The sequence below is a fragment of the Branchiostoma floridae genome, chromosome 9 (assembly GCF_000003815.2).
Source record: "Branchiostoma floridae strain S238N-H82 chromosome 9, Bfl_VNyyK, whole genome shotgun sequence".
Classification (NCBI taxonomy): domain Eukaryota; kingdom Metazoa; phylum Chordata; class Leptocardii; order Amphioxiformes; family Branchiostomatidae; genus Branchiostoma; species Branchiostoma floridae.
The window spans coordinates 4,870,597-4,890,603 of record NC_049987.1 but is presented as its reverse complement, the minus strand read 5'-3'; the positions used below and the strand labels follow the sequence as shown (position 1 = coordinate 4,890,603).

The following is a 20,007-nucleotide window of genomic DNA, read 5'->3' as shown; positions in this document are numbered from 1 at the left end:
AAACAATGAAACATACATATACAAACGCAAATATATACACAAACATACATGTATATGTACAAACAGATAATAATAGATACACAAACATAAAAAAAAACTAATGGCTTGAGAAGACATGGTACATTGCCTTTTTTAAAGCGTGAGATGTTGAGCAGGGATTTGATGTGTGGTGGTAGGTGACATTCCAGACTGATGGTACGGTAGAGAAAAGTTCGCTTTTTTGACTTTGTTTTTGGCTTAGGTAGTTTAAAACTGAAGGAGTTGGATAATCTAATTGAATATGTGTGGGTAGAATGGACAGGAACGAACTATTCTATATCTAAGATACGATTCCTGCTTGAGTCAGCTCCAGCGGTCACTCAAGACGCTCAGCGAGAGTGCCAAGATAAAATCATAAACCTCTATAGAAACAGCCCTATCCCATACTGTAAATGCATTTAAGTTCGCGGGGATTTAACTTCGCGGTAGCGGGAAAAGGACTTTTCGCGGTGGCTCTAAGTTCGCGGTAACACCATTATAGTGTGCAGTCTAATACCATAATAGAAAAATGTTCGCGGTGGTCACCGCGAAAACCGCAAACATTAATCCACCGCGAACATTTCTGCATTTACAATATTTCACTCGTCTTTTAAATACATGTACCTAAAAACATCTCCCATATCTATTTATCGACGACTGCAGTTTTCTTTTAATACTTTGTGTAAGATGGATTTTTATTTCTGTTTTATTGAATTTTTGTTTCAGCTAGTAATTTTGACAAACAGGTTTGGGATTGAGTGCAAAATCAAATGTGCAGAAATTTCTTACTTGAATTTTTATTATCATAACTAAAAGGGTACCATGCTCATTGTAAGGGGTGATAAATAAGCTTTCCTGTGTTCAAATACAACTCAATCTCTACAACTGGATAAAAAAGACAAGATTTATTTCTGGACGTTTCGAGTGACAGCCATCACTCTCCTTAATTCAGTGTCACTAGAATGAACTGGCAGAACAATTCAATACAAGTACAGCTAACTAGAGACATTGGTTGAACATGCACATATGTCAATTCACTAACTCCTAAGTATCGTAAGCAAATGTTACTTAAATGATGTTTTCTTGTGGTGAGTACTTGTATGGAATTGTCCTGCCAGGTCATTCTTGTGACCCTGAAGAACAGTGATGGATGACACTCAAAACGCCCGAAAGTAAATCTCTATTTTTTTATCCAGATGTAGAGATTGAATTGTATTTGAATATCGTTTACCTGGATGTCTAACCTTCGTCCACGAATCGTCATCCGGGATGGACGTAAAACGGGGGTCCCGTGCTCGAGGAGGTGCCTCGACCACGGCCTCATTACTCAACACAATGTGTACCTGTACCTGTACCTAAACACACTAAATCACTATTGAACACCACTTTTTGTGACTAACGATAAGTAAATTTCCAAATCAAACATAGCAATTCTAATCATCTTGAGTTGAAAATTAAGAAAACTTTGTTTTGAGGTTCAAATATGTAAATCCTAATAGAATGATGTCGATTTCTCACTAAATGAGACAGTTGGCAACATTTTTAACGTACAGATAATTGATCAAACTTGTTTAGGTACAGGTAAAGGGACCGGACCTGTACCTAATCCTGTGTACCTGTACCTGTACCTAAAATTTCTTTAGGTACACGGCTCAAATATGAGCCAGTAAAGATATGCCTAACTGAATAGTTTCGTCAGATTGGTAAATTCTGTATTGTATCTGTATCTATATAGCCGGTATAACCGCCCTTTAGCGTAACACACCAGCTTCTGTATCTGTATCTACATAGCCGGTACGTATAACCGCCCTTTGGCGTAACACACCAGCTTCTGTATCTGTATCTACATAGCCGGTATAACCACCCTTCGTCGTAACACACCAGCTTCTGTATCTGTATCTATGTAGCCGGTATAACCGCCCTTCGGCGTAACACATCAGCTTCGCAAGTACGCGGCGCGGCAGCAGCTGGTTATATTACACTGAACGAGCCGTCACACCTAACTTTTGCACATCTATCTGCAAGCGTTCTTTAAAATTATCCAGAGAAGATGCTCCTACTGTGCTTGGTGATAACAATTTCCACTCTACGTTAGTGCTGGGAAAGTACGAATTTTTTTAACACAATCCTAGGTTGGTAACTCTGGTACTTGAAGACTTGCCTGTTTCTTGTTCCTTTCTGAGCTTGTAGTTTTATAGGACATTTTAAATGCTTATGCCTTGCCGACATTGTGAAAGGATGGCCAAACAAGGACATCCAATGTAATTGGATATGATAACCCCCTGCCTGCTCGCTCGGTGGTATCGCCCGTCATTCAGTAGCGAGCGTCACCGAGCAAGCACGCCCTACTCGCGCTAGGTATACCAGCGAAGTTGTGTTTTTTCCCCACCCGGCCCAGCCCTGGGTTGAGGATTATATGTTAAATCACCCACTTTTGAAAAAAGAGACATTAAAAAATTGAACCGCCAGCACTCTGGGCTCCTAGCTTTTAATATTGTGTTTATTGCTAGCATGCTGAATCATGAATAGACAATTTCGATGCCCTAGTCTCTACCAGACAGTAGTAACTATGCTGGCTGAAGGAAGCATAATTTGCTAGGGGGGTTTAGCCAGTAGAGGGTTTCTTTTTTCCAGTAACGAAGGGGGAATGTTAGCCTCTCCTGGTCAATAACCCCCTTTTTGCTACGGGCCGTGCCCCCATAGGAAAGCCTGGTGGAGGCTATCGATGACTGTCGCGTTTGGGACCGCATTCTTCACACTGCAGCAGCGACGCCCAGCGGTAATGCGAAGAAGAACAAGTTAGCATTGCCCTAAGGTGGGAGACAGATGTTCACCAAAACGGCGGGCTGGTATAAACACTTGGTTCTGCACAAAGAAATTTGTTATTCAAGTAAAGACCAAGCTTAAATATGTTTCATTTGCCTCTTCCCAATCCTGAGTCCTCTTGCCGCACTCTCCATGACTCTAGATCGCGTCCGCCGACAACGCCAATATTAGGTTCTCAGTCATGTTCAGGGGCACACGATCTAGATATAGACTATTTTATTCTTCATCTCTCGTCGCACATGGCACACAACTCCTGGACTCCCTGCAGGAGTGCTTCTCGCCTCTCTGGATCTCCCATCCAGACTCACTGACCTACTTACACCTGCTCTCTGACCTCCTCTGGGTCCTACCATTCCACATACTAGTGGGGGGGTCCACTCAAAGCACAACAAACACACCCAGACAAACTGTCAATGTGACAGCTTTCAAATGTGTAAAGTACTTATCCTCATTGGTAGAACATACATTGAAAAAAGATGGCCTGACCTCTGACCCCTCAATGACGACATGGTACGGACTTTACTATTTTTAGCTTCGCCAAGAAGATTATGTTTTTGCTGACTTGGGTCTGTATGTAGGTCAACAGGATATAACTCGTGAAATTGTGGATGGAACTTTTTGATTTTTTGCAGGTGTGTAGCGGTTGTTAAAAGGCATGCCTAGTTCGAAAATGGGTTACCTGGCGTTTTCCTACGGTACAGCAGCGAGCTTGGTATTTTTTTTGTGTTTTTTCGGGAAGCATAAGTCAAAATGCAGCTGGGCGATTTCCACGATATTTGGCAGGTGTTTAGCGGTTGTGGAAAGGATTGTCATGTGCAAGAATGGTTTAGCTACCTTTTACCTATGGTGCTGTAGCTGGCTTTGTATGTAAGTGCGTTTGTTTGTAAGCAAGATAACTCGAGATGTTCTTGATGGATGTTAATGATATTTGGTTGATAGGTAGGGGACACAGAAAGGAAGGTCAAGTTCGATAATGGGCCTCCTGGCAAATTGTTTTGGTACTGCAAGTGAGCATCAAAGTTTGCGCCTAAATTTTCCAGAAGTGCCAGGTTCGTGATTTTTTACTGGTGGATAGCTGTTGGTACTAGGAGTCAATGGTCTAATTTTGGGCCCCCTAGCAGCTTGTTTGGAATTGCAGTGGGTGTTATATTTCGTAACTTTTTAGATGGATAACTCCTGAGGGGATTGATGGATATTTTATGTTTTTGGTAGGTAGGTACTTTGGATGATTATCAACATAATGAGATGCAAATTATATAAATCACTCTGTATTTAATATAATTACTTAGGGAAACTTCTATAACGGTTGAAAAATACTTGTGACGGAGTCACCTGAAAGGACTTGAATCGACCCATAGATGTCTAAAAATAGAGAAGAAGTAGGTCAAAGGAGCCAGTGGAAGCAGGGGCTCCCTGATAAACAGACGTTGTCTTGGAAGCATGAAATTCTGATTGACCAGGGATGTTACTAGGTCATCCGTGTACTATTCCGCCAGGATGGAGTCTGGTAGAGACTACTGGCTGAAAAATGCCTATAAATGGTCATGGTTCATGTTAGCAAAATACAAAGCCTGACCGTGTCCAACACGTATCTATAAAATTAAGCAATTAAATAGCTTGCTGAATTGATGTCAATACGACGGCACACAGCAAAGGATTCATAGCAGTTGAAATATAACATATCTATATACAAGTGTTGCTTATATCTATATACAGATCAACAATAAAAGCAACACTATATCATGGGAACGGTAAAAATGTAGTAGAGGGAACTTGACGAATATCACTTGATATAAAGATGTAGAGCTAATATCTACGAGACACTTCAGGTGCATTTTCTTATGATGGACTGCAAGGAAACTTGGTGTTCCATGTGCCAGTAACACTACATGGGTCTAAACAAACGAATAAGTACTATGTAAAGTCAGTAATATAACATAATTGAACAATGACGGCTTGTAACACATAGTACTTACATCTGTGAACTAGGTTAAAACAACAAGTGACCAAGTGCTGGGACAAGACAAACCCAACATGTTGAAGAACAGCACTTAGTTCAAAAGGGTCACCGTCAATTATCCACGCATTCCTCAACTCTTAACAGAGATGTCATGTTGTAAGGGAAAGGTCGGCTAGAAAGAACTGACATCATTGCGAGAAATACAAATCGCCAAAGGTGACAGGCGGCTGTCATCGGACAGTCGCAGAAATCATAACCTTGGACTCTGTAAAATACCTCTGACTTAACTCGCGACTGCAAAACTTTACTTTCTATTTTCATGAGATTGAAACAAACGTTCACCAAGGCGGGGGTCGTAGCAATCCTTACATATGGCCCTTAGATGACCCTTGGTGAGTTAAAAAGTTCCGTAAATTGGAAGGAACAACTGTTACAGTGGCCGGGGTTTGGTGAGTGACGAATGCAATTATCGGCGTGACTTCCTGTGGTTTCCAGGTTTCCAAGACCTACCCACATACCAAATATCACTTCAATCCATTCAGCCGGTCTTCAATTTGCTGGTTTCTACATACATACATACATACATACATACATACATACATACAAACGCTACCCAAAACATAACCAGCTCTCCGAAAGTAATTATGACAACACAAAATAGAACAGTAACCTCATACCTGTACAAATTGTTCTGATTATGCAAAGACATTCATTCACATCGCCAAAACATTTGCTGCATTATGTACACCGACAGAATAGACTAATCTACTCACAATGTTCATAATCCAACCAACCACTACATGATGTGACTAGATAACATATGGACTTATACACATTAATCATTCAAAAAGAACTATCTTCCATAGAAATTGTTTATTTGGCGAAGATATGTGTTCGAGGAACTCTAGTTTTTTTTTCATATTTCTCTTCGCCAAGAAGAGTATGAGATTGCTTGACTTGGGTCTGTATGTAGGTCAACAGCATATAACTCGAGAAATTGTGGATGGAACTTTGTGATTTTTGGTAGGTGTGTAGCAGTTGTCGAAAGGAATGCCAAGTTTGAAAACGGTTTACCTGGCGTTTTCCTACGGTACTGCAGCGAGCTTGGTATGTTTTTTGCGGTTTGTTTTTGGCAGCATAAGTCAAAATCTAGCTTGGCGATTTTCACGAAACTTGGTAGGTGTGTAGCGGTTTTAGAGAGGAAGGTCAAGTGCGAAAATGGTTTACCTGGCTCTTACCTATGGTGCTGTAGCGGGATTTGTATGTAAGTGCGTTTGTCTGTAAGCAAGATAACTCGAGAACCCTTGAATGGATCCTGATTATATTTGTTAGGTGGATTGGGGTTAGGAAAACGAAGGTCAAGTTCGATAATGGGCACCCTAGTGGCTGCCTAAGGTACTGCAGCAAAACTTTTAATTTTGGCACTTCGTGTTCTGGACATGCTGTGGTCATGATTTTTGAGTAGTAGATAGCCCTTGAAACAGAGAGTAAGTGCTGTGAGTTTGGACCCCCTAGCGGCTTTTTGGGAACTGCAGGCACCGATTTCCGTTCAAACTTTGGACGAGGATAACTTGAGAACGTGTAAACAGATCATCAGGATTTTCGGTATGTAGATAGAATGAGTGATGACTTATACAATGTAATACTAATTATGCAAATCAGTAGCTTATTTGCATAATTAATGAGGAAAGTTCATAAATACATGCCAACAGCATATAACTCAAGAAGCTGTGTATGGATTTTCATGATATTTAGTATTTAAGTAGCGGCTGCGGAAAAGAAGGTTGTGTTCGAAAATAGTTGACGTAGCATTTTCCGTTAGGACGGTAGTGGGCCGAGTGTGTGCGTCCTTTTGTTTGTGGAATGCATAACTCGAGAAGCCTTGAAAAAATCCTGATGATATTTGGTAGGTGGGTAGGGGTCAGGAAAACGAAGATAAATTATGATTGTGGGCCCCCTAGCGGCTTCCTAAGGTACTGCAGCAAAACTTATTAACAGAAATAAACTGTGCTCTATATATCTCATTTTGACCTATATCTATGGACACAGCTGTTATACAGATGGTTTGCTGGAGGACGCCCTTACACTGGGGACAAAGTCTAAATTGACAAGCATGAAATTCTGATTGACCAGGGATGCTACCAGGTCATCTGTCAGGTCACAGTCTGGTTTTGGTAATGTTTGTGTGTTTGCATGTGAGGAACACAGTTCATGCAGTCATTTGCTATTTAGTAATACATGAATAAGACCTTAAAGTCTTAAACAAAGGCATGATTATTTGGCGAAGAGATGGGTTCGTTGAACTCTAGTTTACATATTATTTTGTTTTCAATGCACACTAGGTGGAAAACCTTAAACCTTTCATCTCTTCGGTTTCAGTTTATTTACTTATCTATCTATCTATCCTGGAACGGAATTATGTCTAAAGTGTTTTCATTGTACTGGATGGAAAACTGTAAACCTAGTACAGATAAGGAAATGCGTTTCCTTTTGTCTAGTTTCAGTTTATCTACTTTAATATTTATAAATCCAACCAGGGGAGATAAAGCATTTTCAATACCGTCAACATAAACAGGATAGGGTGTTTTTTTAGTTAACGTTCGGTTTATCTTCTGCATTTTTGTAACCAGGCATATTATTTGTTTTATGTGTAACAGCGGTATTTTCCAACAGATCATGTGTCAATGAATACACAATCAGCCAACGTTTTTCAGAATTTCACTTGTGGTGAATTATGCTACGTGTGTTTGTGCAACAATATGATACTCACTAACCATGCAGACCCTACGGTATGTATCTTTATACATATAGACACTTCCTTAATCATGCATATTTTCGGCATAAATGAGGGGCGATGTGCACACCAAGAAGGTCAATTTTCTGCAACGGTATCCACCCCTAACTACTGATACCACTTTTGTCTTTCCTTGAACTAGATACACATGACATTTTCTCTCACGACGTTCGTATTTTTTTAATACAATAACATAATTTTTCAAAAACAATTCAATCTCTACAACTGGATAAAAACAGTTTTTCTAGTTAGCTGTACTGGTATTGAATTGTTCTGACTAGTTCATTCTTTTTATGCTGAAGAAGAGAGATGGATGTCACTCTAAACGTCCGGAAGTAAATGTCCGTTTTTATCCAGTTGTAGAGATTGAATTGTATTTAAATATTGCTTACCTGGATGTCTAACCTTCATAAACGTAATAACATAATTTGCCTCTACTGATACCGCGTTTGTCTTTCCTGGAATTCATAAACGTAAGGTCATAACCTCTAATGATACCGCGTTTTATTTTCCTGGAAGTACCCATTCATGATATCTACTGGTACCACATTTGTCTTTTTGGAATTAGAAACACATAATCTCTACAGGAACTGCCTGCTCATTTTACAGCTGCATTGTACGATTTACAGTAAAGTCACAATTTCTTTTAAACGGGAAAAATTGATGCGCATGCGAATGTCATACGTATGATATGATTAAAAAACAACATATTTTCAACGATATGTAGCGCAATAAAACTGAGTATAAACAGATGGTATCGACTGAATTCAAGTTTCCTAACGTCTTCTGTTGGGTTTATTGGACCGATCCTGTCAAACGCCATATCGAACAAATAGAACTCCTTGTTCTATTTCGAACATCTCCATCAAAAACTGCCCCATTGGACAGAAATGGCTATTTTTGACGGAGGTGTTCGAAATAGAACCATGATCGAACAGGGGGCGGGGCTCTTGGATCGGTCCATTGTATCTCATCCTTAGCTACCCCTGTCAATCAATGAGATCCTTTGGCTGAAAACGCTTTTAAAAATAACAACACAGGAGCATGGTTTTAAAGTAGTCCAGTTTTATTCACCTTTCATATTGAAACATTCACCACATTTCCCTTGCTTAATGAGACGTGCACGTCTGGGAATTCTTATCAAACTTCATTTAATGTTATCTTAAATGTTATTCAATTGATAATCACCCAAATTACCCTGCTGGTATTAGTAACGAAATTCGATGAATCAACGGTCAAAAGATTGTTTCAAACTTTGTTTTCATTTGTTGTATTCCTTCGGTTGGTCTTGCGTTTTTATGATGATAAAGTCTTTCACACAAGCATGAGGAATTTACCTGCCGGCGTGTCGGTAACTGTGTTGCCTAGTCTCCAGCCAGATTTACCAGTGGCTTAAGATGGAATCAAAGCTGGCCAAAGGGAGTCATCAGCCACTGATAGCGAAGCACACCGCTAGGCCGACTTCACTCCTCTGGCAGCTTTAGATAATACATCTTATGCTACCGCAGAATCTGCTTGAAGATTGCTGTTGCCTCCCTCAGGGCAATGGTATCAGGGTGTACTGCTAGGTTTGCCTTTATTACCTCCATGAAAAAATGGAGGTATAGTTTTTGGTGTGTCTGTGTGTCTGTGTATCTGTGTGTCTGTGTGTGTGTCCGCATATTTGTGGACATCATAACTTGAGAACCTCTCAATGGACTACGATGATATTTGGTATGTGGGTAGGGGTTGGGAAGACGAAGGTCAAGGTCGATTTTGGGCCCCCTAGTGTGTGACCTTGGTACTGCAGCAGAACTTCAATTTTTTGTATCTTTTTATCTGGACATGCTATGGTCTTGATTTCTTGGTGACAGATAGCTTTTGATGTAAGGAAGAAGTGGTGTATGTTTGGGCCCCCTAGCAGCTTGTTCTGGAATTGCAGGAGCATTTTTGTCAAAATCTTCCAAGAAGCATAACGGAACATAGGAATGATGAATTTCCATGATATTTGGTATGCAGGTACATGTAGCAGAGATGCACATAATGAAATCAAAATTATGCAAATTTGGACTTCATTTGCATACTTAATGAGGAAAATGTATATTTACAGTGTTTTCCAGTATATCACTCAAATACATGTTACATATGTAGTTTGTGGCAGGCGGAAGTTAAGCAGATACTAATTATGCAAATAAGTCCCTAATTTGCATAATTGATTTGAAAGTGTCCTGATTTTTCTTATTTCGTGTAGTAAATGATTGGTCTGTCAACACTGTGACCTGTGTACGTTTGTTAAAGGTGTACATAAGCAAGCATAAATTATGCTAATGTGAAAGTCATTTGCATAATCAGAATATTTCATGGAGGTATGAGGTCTCCGAACTCTAGTTTGTCTCGAGAAACGTAGCAGAAGTACCAGGACAACAGGTAAACACCCCTTTGGTCGTGTATCAAAGCCTTTATCGTCTATCTATGTACCAGCACAATGAAACTATCCCTGCATGCAATTCTGCATGCAAACAGGCGTGGGGCTGGGGTAGTCTGTGGAATGCTAACTCCACTATCCACGGTACTGCCGCATGCAAGCCGCCCTGCAAGATTGGACCCTGGGAGGGCATTTAGCCATACACTCTCCTAATCCGCGCTTCTCCATCTCCAGCTCCTGCAGGTCTGTTAGGACAAAGGAAGAAATGTCAGAGATGTAAGGAATACTAATTGCTACGTACGAGGCATCAAACGGTATCATAAGCTGGCAAAGGACTGTAGACGGTCTTGGAGTGTTCGCTGGCCAATGAACACTCATATGCTTCCTTTGCCACTCAGCTTATGATACCATCTTATGCCACCGTAGGTTCTGCTGGAAGAGTACATGAATTCGTCCGCGCGCGTTAGCCTGGACTAGGATCTGCTTGGAGATTACAATTCTTGCCAATCAGGATACATCTATATCTATATATATATATATATATATATATATATATATATATATATATATATATATATATAGATATATATAGATATATGTAGATATATTATACTATCAGGCTTGCCAATGTAAAATGCGATGACGTGCAGGTCATTAAACTAGGTCAAACAAAACAAATACTAACTGCAAGCTGATTTGAGACAGAGGGAAAATAGACAACGATCTACGACAATGAAAAACAGTTAAACGACATTGTGCGAAAGAACGTCATATCCTCATGAAGTTATGACATAATTTATCCAATAAATACTGTTGTTTTTGTTGAGCACCCCCCCCCCCCCCTCAAAAAAGGGGGGTGGAGTGGTCGGACCCAGAGGGGGTCAGAGAGAGGGAAAAGCTGGAGAAAGTCTGAGAGGAACTTCTGTGAGGCAAGGACGTGAATAAAAAGTGGAAACTGATATAATAAGTACAACACAACTAAGTAAACGCACCTAGCATGCCCTCGTCGGCCTCCTGGTCTCGCATCTCCATTTCCACCTCCAGGTTTTCTGTTGGGACAAGAGATAAAATACAGGAGACGTTAGAAACACTGACGGCAACCCGAGACAGACACATTTGAGATTTACGTCAATCAAACACATTGCATCACAAACGTACCATGTGATCTGGTGGGTAGGGTTCTTTACAATGGTTTGGTTTTATACAGATCTCCATTAGTGACTGATATGTCACTATTCTGGGCAAATTAAAAAGAGTACTAGTTTTTTTTTCCTGAAAGGATCAATCAAATGTGCCCAGATATGTAGCTTGGTTTCTTCAGGACAAACCTGGTGTGTTACACTTTAAAGCTGCAGTACTGTAGCCTCCACAGCAGGCTCTCTAGGGCCATTTCTTTTTGTACTGGGTCGCTGATTGCTGGCCTTTTCTGACTGCCGGCCATAGAGAGCCTGCTATGGAGGATACATTACTGGATCTATAATACAAATAAAACCGTACCTTTCAGTCCGGCCACCAAGTCTTCTAAATCAGACAGCAGCTCCTCCTCACGACGTGAAGGCACGGCCGCGGCCAGCACCACGCAGCACAGGAAAAGGGCACCACACAATGCCAGCTTCATCTTCGAACTCTGAAGAATGAAATCCAAACAAAACTTCCAAGTTACAAACGATTCAGTCATATATACATTGTGGGAGTAGTTGCCCAGGGCAGGCTAGGTTTAGGAGCAGGGACAACTGCAGGCCAGAGATGGAAAGATGCTGCTCCCATTGTAAGAAGGAAGATGTTGCAGGGTGAGATTAGACGACAGGAAGAAGAAAAGAGGAGGGCTCAGGCAGTTAGCCAGGGAGTACAGGGAGCCTGGGTAAAATGGGAACAGGCTCGGGAGAGGAAGGTTACCTGGAAGGAACTCTGGTCCTGGGAACCGCTGAGGACACAATTCCTCCTAAAGTCTGTTTATGATCTCTTACCCACCCCAGCAAACCTGAAGAGATGGGGCAAGGAGAGTGAGGAGAAGTGCGTGCTATGTGGGAAGAGAGGGACCTTAAGTCACCTGCTAACAGGATGTGCCGTAGCCCTAGGGCAAGGAAGGTACAGATGGAGACACGACAGAGTGCTGAGGGTACTAGCAGCCGCACTAGAGGAGAAGAGAGTACAGATGAGTGGAAGAAAGCAGAGAAGGCTGAGATTTGTGGAGTTCGTGAAAGAAGGAGGGAAAGGAAAGAGGAGGGGAAAGAGTGCAATAGACGAAGGCTTAGGAATCCTGGCCTCAGCAGGTGATTGGGACCTACGGGTCGACCTGGACAGGAAACTAACCTTCCCAGAGGAGATAACAACGACAAACCAGAGGCCAGACATAGTGATTCTGTCAGCCAAAACCAGACAGGTAGTCATTATGGAGCTCACTGTCCCTTGGGAAGACAGGATGGAGGAAGCGTTTGAGAGGAAAGCTGAGAAGTACAACGAACTGAAACAGTCCTGCATTGAGAAAGGGTGGAAAACCTGGTATTACCCCATAGAAGTAGGGTGCAGAGGCTTTGTAGGCCAGTCAACATGGAGAGGGTTAGGAGCTGTAGGGATTAAAGGAAGAAAGAGAAAAGTGGTCACCAAGAACTTGGCAGAAGCAGCCGAGGCGGCCTCAAGATGGCTCTGGATGAAAAGCAAGGAGCACACATGGAAGATCTAACTCACGACAGGTGACGGATTGGCCAACGTCACCGCCCCGCCAACCAGAGGGGGTACTAACAGAGGGGGCGAAACCCCTGGTGAAGGTTGGAAGTTAGCTGATGATGTCGTGGGACAACGCAGTGCAACCAGCTGTTTCAAGTAAGTTACTTGCCCGGTTCATTCCGGTGACCGCCAGGAAAGGCTGGATGACGACCCAGAATAGAGGGGTGGCTCCGGGAGAGACCGGTGACCGTCAGGAAAGTCTGTACACGAGGCAAGAGGGCCCGCTGCCCACACTTGCAGCCCCAGAATAGGGGCACTCACAACTATTGCATCAAGTCACTATAAGGAAAAACACCCCTGGGAGCCTCCGAGAGGGGGGGGGCGGAAGATGGCTCCGTTGGGACGGATGTAAGAACGTCGACTAGGCAACGGCCCCGACAACGAGAAAGAACAACGGCTGAGGCACAAGTAACTTGCAGGTGCGGCAAGGTTTGCAAGAATGAAAGAGGGTTGAGAATTCACCAGGGCAAGATGGGATGCCTGAAAACTCAAAGTCTTGAGCAACGCACGAGAACTTTTGATCTTGGTGAGACGGCGGAGGTCCCAAGGCAGGACGATAACCACAGCCCTAGGGACCACCAAGCAAGAGACAGAGAGCAGCCAGACACCCAGGGGATAGAGCCAGTCCCAGAGGAGAGAGAGAGAATGGAAGAACCCAGTCAAGAGTCAGGAGGGCCAGAAAGACCAGTAGAAACAGAGAGAGTAGGAAGACAGGAGCCTAGGAAGAGTCAGATCAAGTGGCCTCCAAGCAATGCAGATAAAGCATGGGAACAACTAGATGAAGATCTGGAGGGCATCCTTGAAAGTGTTCTTGCGGGAAGCGTGGAGAGGAAGATAGAGGCTATGGCGGAGATGGTCTATAGTGTAGGATTGGAACGGTTCGGTGAAAAGCCATCAGGAGGCGGTAGGAAGAGATCAGAGCAACCAAATAGAAGAGAGAGGGAAAGACGGCAGATAAGAAAGGACCTGAAGGCCCTGAGTAATAGATGGAAGAGGGCAGAGCAATCGGAGAAAGAGGCCCTGAGCAAACTAAGGGAGGATCTGAGAACTAGGCTGAATAGTCTCAGCAAAGCAGAAAGAACTAGGAAAAAGAGGAAGGAGAGAGAAAGGAGACGAGCAGCGTTTATTTCCAATCCCTTCAGATTCACCAAAAGGATGCTAGGGACAAAGACTAGTGGAAAGCTGACCTGCAGCGTTGAGGAGGTGGAAGATTACCTCAGGATAACTCATGGTGATAGCAATAGAGAGACAGAGATAGGGGACTTAGAAGAGCTACAGGATCCCCAGCCACCAACGCAGGAAATGGACTGTAGTGAAATAAAGTTGGCAGAAGTCAGGGCCATAATAAGAAAGGCAAGAGCGGGGTCGGCACCAGGTCCCAGTGGAACCACGTATCAGGTATACAAGAAGTGCCCCAAACTGACAATACGTCTCTGGAAGCTAATAAGGGTACTGTGGAGAAAGAGGAAAGTACCTAATAGTTGGAAGAGAGCGGAAGGAGTCTTTTGCCCAAAACAAGAGAATGCAGAGTCAATAGGCCAATTCAGAACAATTTCGCTATTGTCTGTAGAGGGAAAAGTGTTCTTTGCAATTATTGCTAGACGACTCCTGAACTACATGATGAGGAACCACTACATCAACACATCCATACAGAAGGGAGGAGTGCCAGGCTTCTCTGGATGCCTGGAGCATACAAGCATGCTGACTCAGATGTTAGAGGAAGCCAGAGCAGGGAAGAAAGACTTGGCAATTGTTTGGCTAGATCTGGAAAATGCATATGGATCCGTCCCTCACCAGCTAATAAAGACAGCACTAGCCAAGTATCACATCCCAGAACAAGCAAGGAGAGTAATTACCCAGTACCTAGATGGCCTGCAAATCAGGCTCACTGTGAATGGAATGACTACATCTTGGCAGAATCTAGAGAGGGGAATAGTGACCGGCTGCACAATATCTGTGATTTTATTCGTGGCAGCGATGAATCTGCTGATCGAACCGTCGACAAGGCAGAGCCGAGGACCAAAGACAAGATCAGGGGTAAGACAGCCACCAATAAGAGCGTTCATGGACGACTTGACCCTCTCAACAGAAAGCGTGCTGGGGGCAAGGCATATGCTGAGAAGCCTTGATAGAGCAGCAACATGGGCCAGGATGCGGTTCAAGGCAAAGAAGTGCCGTAAGCTAGTGCTCAGGAAAGGAAAGCTGTGCGACATGCTGCAGCTGGAAATCCAGGGAGAGAAGATCCCTTCTGTATCTGACCAACCAGTGAAGAGCTTAGGGAAGAAATTTGATAAGACACTGGCAGATGTGCAGAATGTAAAGGAGTTCAGAAAGCAGGCAGGGGAAGGGCTAAGGAAGATAGAGGAGAGCAACCTGCCAGGAAAATACAAGTTATGGTGCTATCAGTATGGACTTCTCCCGAGATTGACATGGCCAATGACAATGTACAACATTCCCCTCACCACAATGGAACAGGTAGATAAGAAGATCAGCAAGTACATCAGGAAATGGCTGGGAGTGCCTCCAGGCCTCACGAGTGTGGGGTTGTACAGTACCACAGCGAAGCTACAATTGCCCCTAACCTCAGCACTGGAAGAGTACAAGGTGGCAAAAGTGAGGGCGCAGGCAACCCTGGATAATAGCAAAGATGCAATAGTCAGAGAGGCAGGGATTAAGCTGAGATCGGGAAGAAAGTGGTCAGTAGCAGAGGCGGCAGAGAGCGCCAGAAGTAGACTGAGGCACAAAGACATTGTGGGAGTAGTTGCCCAGGGCAGGCTAGGTTTAGGAGCAGGGACAACTGCAGGCCAGAGATGGAAAGATGCTGCTCCCATTGTAAGAAGGAAGATGTTGCAGGGTGAGATTAGACGACAGGAAGAAGAAAAGAGGAGGGCTCAGGCAGTTAGCCAGGGAGTACAGGGAGCCTGGGTAAAATGGGAACAGGCTCGGGAGAGGAAGGTTACCTGGAAAGAACTCTGGTCCTGGGAACCGCTGAGGACACAATTCCTCCTAAAGTCTGTTTATGATCTCTTACCCACCCCAGCAAACCTGAAGAGATGGGGCAAGGAGAGTGAGGAGAAGTGCGTGCTATGTGGGAAGAGAGGGACCTTAAGTCACCTGCTAACAGGATGTGCCGTAGCCCTAGGGCAAGGAAGGTACAGATGGAGACACGACAGAGTGCTGAGGGTACTAGCAGCCGCACTAGAGGAGAAGAGAGTACAGATGAGTGGAAGAAAGCAGAGAAGGCTGAGATTTGTGGAGTTCGTGAAAGAAGGAGGGAAAGGAAAGAGGAGGGGAAAGAGTGCAATAGACGAAGGCTTAGGAATCCTGGCCTCAGCAGGTGATTGGGACCTACGGGTCGACCTGGACAGGAAACTAACCTTCCCAGAGGAGATAACAACGACAAACCAGAGGCCAGACATAGTGATTCTGTCAGCCAAAACCAGACAGGTAGTCATTATGGAGCTCACTGTCCCTTGGGAAGACAGGATGGAGGAAGCGTTTGAGAGGAAAGCTGAGAAGTACAACGAACTGAAACAGTCCTGCATTGAGAAAGGGTGGAAAACCTGGTATTACCCCATAGAAGTAGGGTGCAGAGGCTTTGTAGGCCAGTCAACATGGAGAGGGTTAGGAGCTGTAGGGATTAAAGGAAGAAAGAGAAAAGTGGTCACCAAGAACTTGGCAGAAGCAGCCGAGGCGGCCTCAAGATGGCTCTGGATGAAAAGCAAGGAGCACACATGGAAGATCTAACTCACGACAGGTGACGGATTGGCCAACGTCACCGCCCCGCCAACCAGAGGGGGTACTAACAGAGGGGGCGAAACCCCTGGTGAAGGTTGGAAGTTAGCTGATGATGTCGTGGGACAACGCAGTGCAACCAGCTGTTTCAAGTAAGTGTGTGACGTCATGGTCGGGCGCTTGGGTAGCATTAAATCGATCCTGAGTTAAACATAACGATGCACGTATAGTTTTAAATAAAATAAAAATGAAAATAAAATGTTTGAGCACTGAAAGAACAAACGGGTGAAAGCGCTGTAGCCGCCGGAATGTACCCCTAGTCAGAACGCACCCGAGTAAAGTGTGGCCAGATCGCCTAGGGCAAGCAAGGAAAGTCGGGATATAGGATGTAGTGTTCCCAGTCGTTAGTGGAGGGGAAAACACAACGAACTCATTCACACACCGCAATTATGAAGATAATTACAGATAATCATTGCTCTGGGCTCAGTACCCACACAAAGACTCATTGACACACCGTAATTATGAAGACGATTACAGATAATCATTGCTCTGGGCTAGTAATCCCTTAGTACCCCCACGAAGACTCATTGACACATCGCAGCTATAAAGTTGACTACAGTTAATGGGCGTCGGGCGTGGCGTAACTGGTAGAGCGTTTGGCTCGGAACTTATAGGCACTGAGTTCGATCCCCACCGTGCCCCGCCCTTGGGAAAGGCACTTTACACGCTCTTCCTCACTTCACCATAGTAGTTTTGTTTTCATGCTTCTTTTCGGCAGTTAGTTCGGTCAAAGTCTGCTTGTAAACTTTTCCCACATCAAAAATGAGCGACAACCTACGGCGAATGTGACGCGCCGTGAATACCGCTTGAAGCATGTTGACTGCTAAGCTGGGATCCAGTCCCTACATGGCTTGGGCGGCCAACGTAGCTAGTGTGGGCTCTCTACGGGGCAGATAAAGCTTTCTGCCGCCGGGGTGACCGTCTGCACCCGGTAGATTGTTCACACGAGAGGATTTTGACATCCTACGGGCTAATTTAATCTCCACCTTGCAAAACTCACACCGGGAGTGAAAGATTACCCCGGCGGCAGAAAGCTTCTCTTGTCCCGAAGGTAGCCCAGCCAAACCACGGTAGACTGGATTCCAGCTAATTTGACTGTTGAATAAGCCTATCTTTCTCAGCCATTGCGCCCCAATCCACTAAATAATGCGTAACTGTCAGGCTCGAGATTTTGAGATTTTGATCCGTCAGAGGCGCCGATTTTACAGGTAGGGATCGCGACGCGGAGTTTTGTAGACATCAGTATGCTAGCATCGAGTTCGGATGGCCTCTTATATATGAATCACAAGATTGACAGTCAAAGGTAAAAAAAAGTAACATGTAGTCTCTCATAAAGTCTCATTATTCTCTTGGAGTCTTCAATAAGGAAGTCTTCAATAAGGAAAACACAGAACGCTTCGTCGCTCAGCTAATGTTCAGCTAATGAAGTTAATTCGATCGGTACGCGAATACTTGAAGTGTATCACTTCGATCTCTACGTCACTATTCAAAAGTACAAGTGTAACAAACAGTGGGATTCAAAGACTGCTAAACTGACCATGCAAAACGGATTTAAGTCTTTTGGCGCGACCGTTCATCAGCGTCTGGGTTTGTGATCTGGCGGCCCGGATTCGGCGTGGGTTCGAATCCCGGGAGTCAGGATTTGTTTCTGTCTGTTTCTACACCTTTCTTACAGTACCAATAACGGAATCTGCCAAGAGTAACTTAGGGAATCGACCAATGATGGCGAATCATAGATGGCAGAATCATTACTATGACAAAATATGGAACCTTGCGACGATCTTGACAGCAAAATAGTTTGGCGGCAAAACGTCTAGAAACTGCATAAAGTTGGTCGGGTATATGAACTTTCTGCTTAAACAAGCAAACAAACGATTAAAGAATTACAGCTGCAAATTACATCGATAATAAAAACAGCTGCTGCGAAAAAAGTGCATCATGGTGCAAGTGCGTGCAGGGGACATACAAATACAGATGCAAACGCGCGTTACATCGTCAGAAACAATACTATGTCGCCGGACGATACCCTCCTGTCACAGAGTAAAACATGATTAGATAAATCGTCTCTACAAACAGAGAAAAGTTTAGAATCACGTTCGCAAGTGGGAATGCAAACGCTTAAAAAGAATGGGCTGGGAAGAGCCTGCTGTAAAGTGTGGCATAGGTGAATTCAGAAGATACTAGAGTTCCTCGAACACATATCTTCGCCAAATAAACAATTTTTATGGAAGATCGTTGTTTTTGAATAATTAATGTATATGTGTCCATATGTTATTTATTCACATGTAGCGGTTGGTTGGATTGTGATCATTGTAAGTAGAATAATCTATGTTGCCGGTGTACATAATGTAGCAATTTTTATGGCGCTGTGAATAAATGCCCTTGTAGAATGAGAACAGTTTATAGTGGCCTGAGGTTACCTTTCTATTTTGTATTTTCATAGGTGCCTTCGAAGGGCTGGTTATGTTTCGGGTAGTGTTTGTATGTATGTATGTATGTTTGTTTGTATGTAAAGGCCAGCAATTTCAAGACTGATTGAATGGACTATCATAATACTATTTATTCGGTAACTATGATTCACTTTTATTTTTCACGATTCTAATTTACAATGCCTGCAAACTCCGATCGGAATCACCCGAACCTCGTACGATTTAAAATGCATTTTGTCGGGAAACTGGAATGTATTATGAATCTGACACGTTAGTTCAGATTCTTATCTCATTAGCTGTGTGTGTATCAGATGCCTTGTGAACAGTCACGCTTGTGATTTTCATAGTTTTACAACTATCGACAAAGGAATCGTTCAACTCAGTTTAAATTAAATGACGTTTTCCTCCTGGTGCAAACTGTAAACAGACGCCAGTTTCCCGGGTTATTCGCAAAGTTTTCCGCTTCTAAGTGAGTGACAAAGCTCCTTGGATTGACGTAACGTAACCGCGTTTTTTGGCGCCGATGCTGGCTGTGATTGGTTGCAAGTTAATTCGATTTTTCGCATAACGTGGTAAGCCCTGTCAAATCGGTAGATCTAAAGACTGCCGCCAAAGCTGTTGCCATGGTAATGACACGTGTAGCAACATTTCCCATGCAAATCGAGTTACTCATCTCTTGTACTGCGTTTGATGATTATGATAGGTCTCAAGTCGAGACTGTGTACAGGTTATAACACTGGGAAGCGAACATGAAACAAGGAAAGCTGAATTCACAAGTCTCACCGGCCGTTTTACAGACGGCACTCACCATTCATCTTCCAGAGCGTTCCAAATTATGAAGGAAAACATGAGTGACTGTCTCCCTTATGCTGCTTGCGACGGGGTTAACTTGGTGTAACCACCTCCCCCACATGTGTGGTTCTTTCCCTTATGCTTCAGTCAGGGTTAATTTGGTGTAACCAGGTCACCATGCTGCTTGAGTCAGGGTTAATTTGGTGTAACCAGGTCACCACCTCCTCACACTGGTGAACAGTACACACAAGTCCAGAGATAT

At 43.6% G+C, this 20,007-nt stretch overlaps 2 protein-coding genes across 2 annotated transcripts; one reads left to right on the top strand and one right to left on the bottom strand.

Moving 5' to 3' along the window:
- Nucleotides 1-9,903: 9,903 nt before the first annotated feature.
- On the bottom strand, nucleotides 9,904-17,028 carry LOC118423258. The gene is made up of 4 exons (XM_035831343.1): nucleotides 16,622-17,028; nucleotides 11,500-11,687; nucleotides 10,995-11,051; nucleotides 9,904-10,247 (listed from the first exon to the last, which is right to left on the bottom strand). The coding sequence occupies exons 2-4, from the start codon at nucleotides 11,678-11,680 to the stop codon at nucleotides 10,138-10,140; spliced, it is 348 nt and encodes a 115-aa protein (XP_035687236.1). The 5' UTR covers nucleotides 11,681-11,687; nucleotides 16,622-17,028; the 3' UTR covers nucleotides 9,904-10,137.
- LOC118423005 lies at nucleotides 13,201-16,476 on the top strand. Its single transcript, XM_035830899.1, has one exon. It carries the CDS (start codon nucleotides 13,201-13,203, stop codon nucleotides 16,474-16,476), a length of 3,276 nt encoding a protein of 1,091 aa, XP_035686792.1.
- Nucleotides 17,029-20,007: the final 2,979 nt, after the last annotated feature.

Coding starts and splice junctions, on each gene's coding strand:
- LOC118423258 (XM_035831343.1), bottom strand. CDS start 11,680: ATGACTGAATCGTTTGTAACTTGGAAGTTTTGTTTGGATTTCATTCTT. Junction 11,052..11,499: donor CTTGGTGGCCGGACTGAAAG/GTACGGTTTTAT, acceptor TTGTCCCAACAG/AAAACCTGGAGGTGGAAATG. Junction 10,248..10,994: donor GGCCGACGAGGGCATGCTAG/GTGCGTTTACTT, acceptor TTGTCCTAACAG/ACCTGCAGGAGCTGGAGATG.
- LOC118423005 (XM_035830899.1), top strand. CDS start 13,201: ATGGGATGCCTGAAAACTCAAAGTCTTGAGCAACGCACGAGAACTTTT.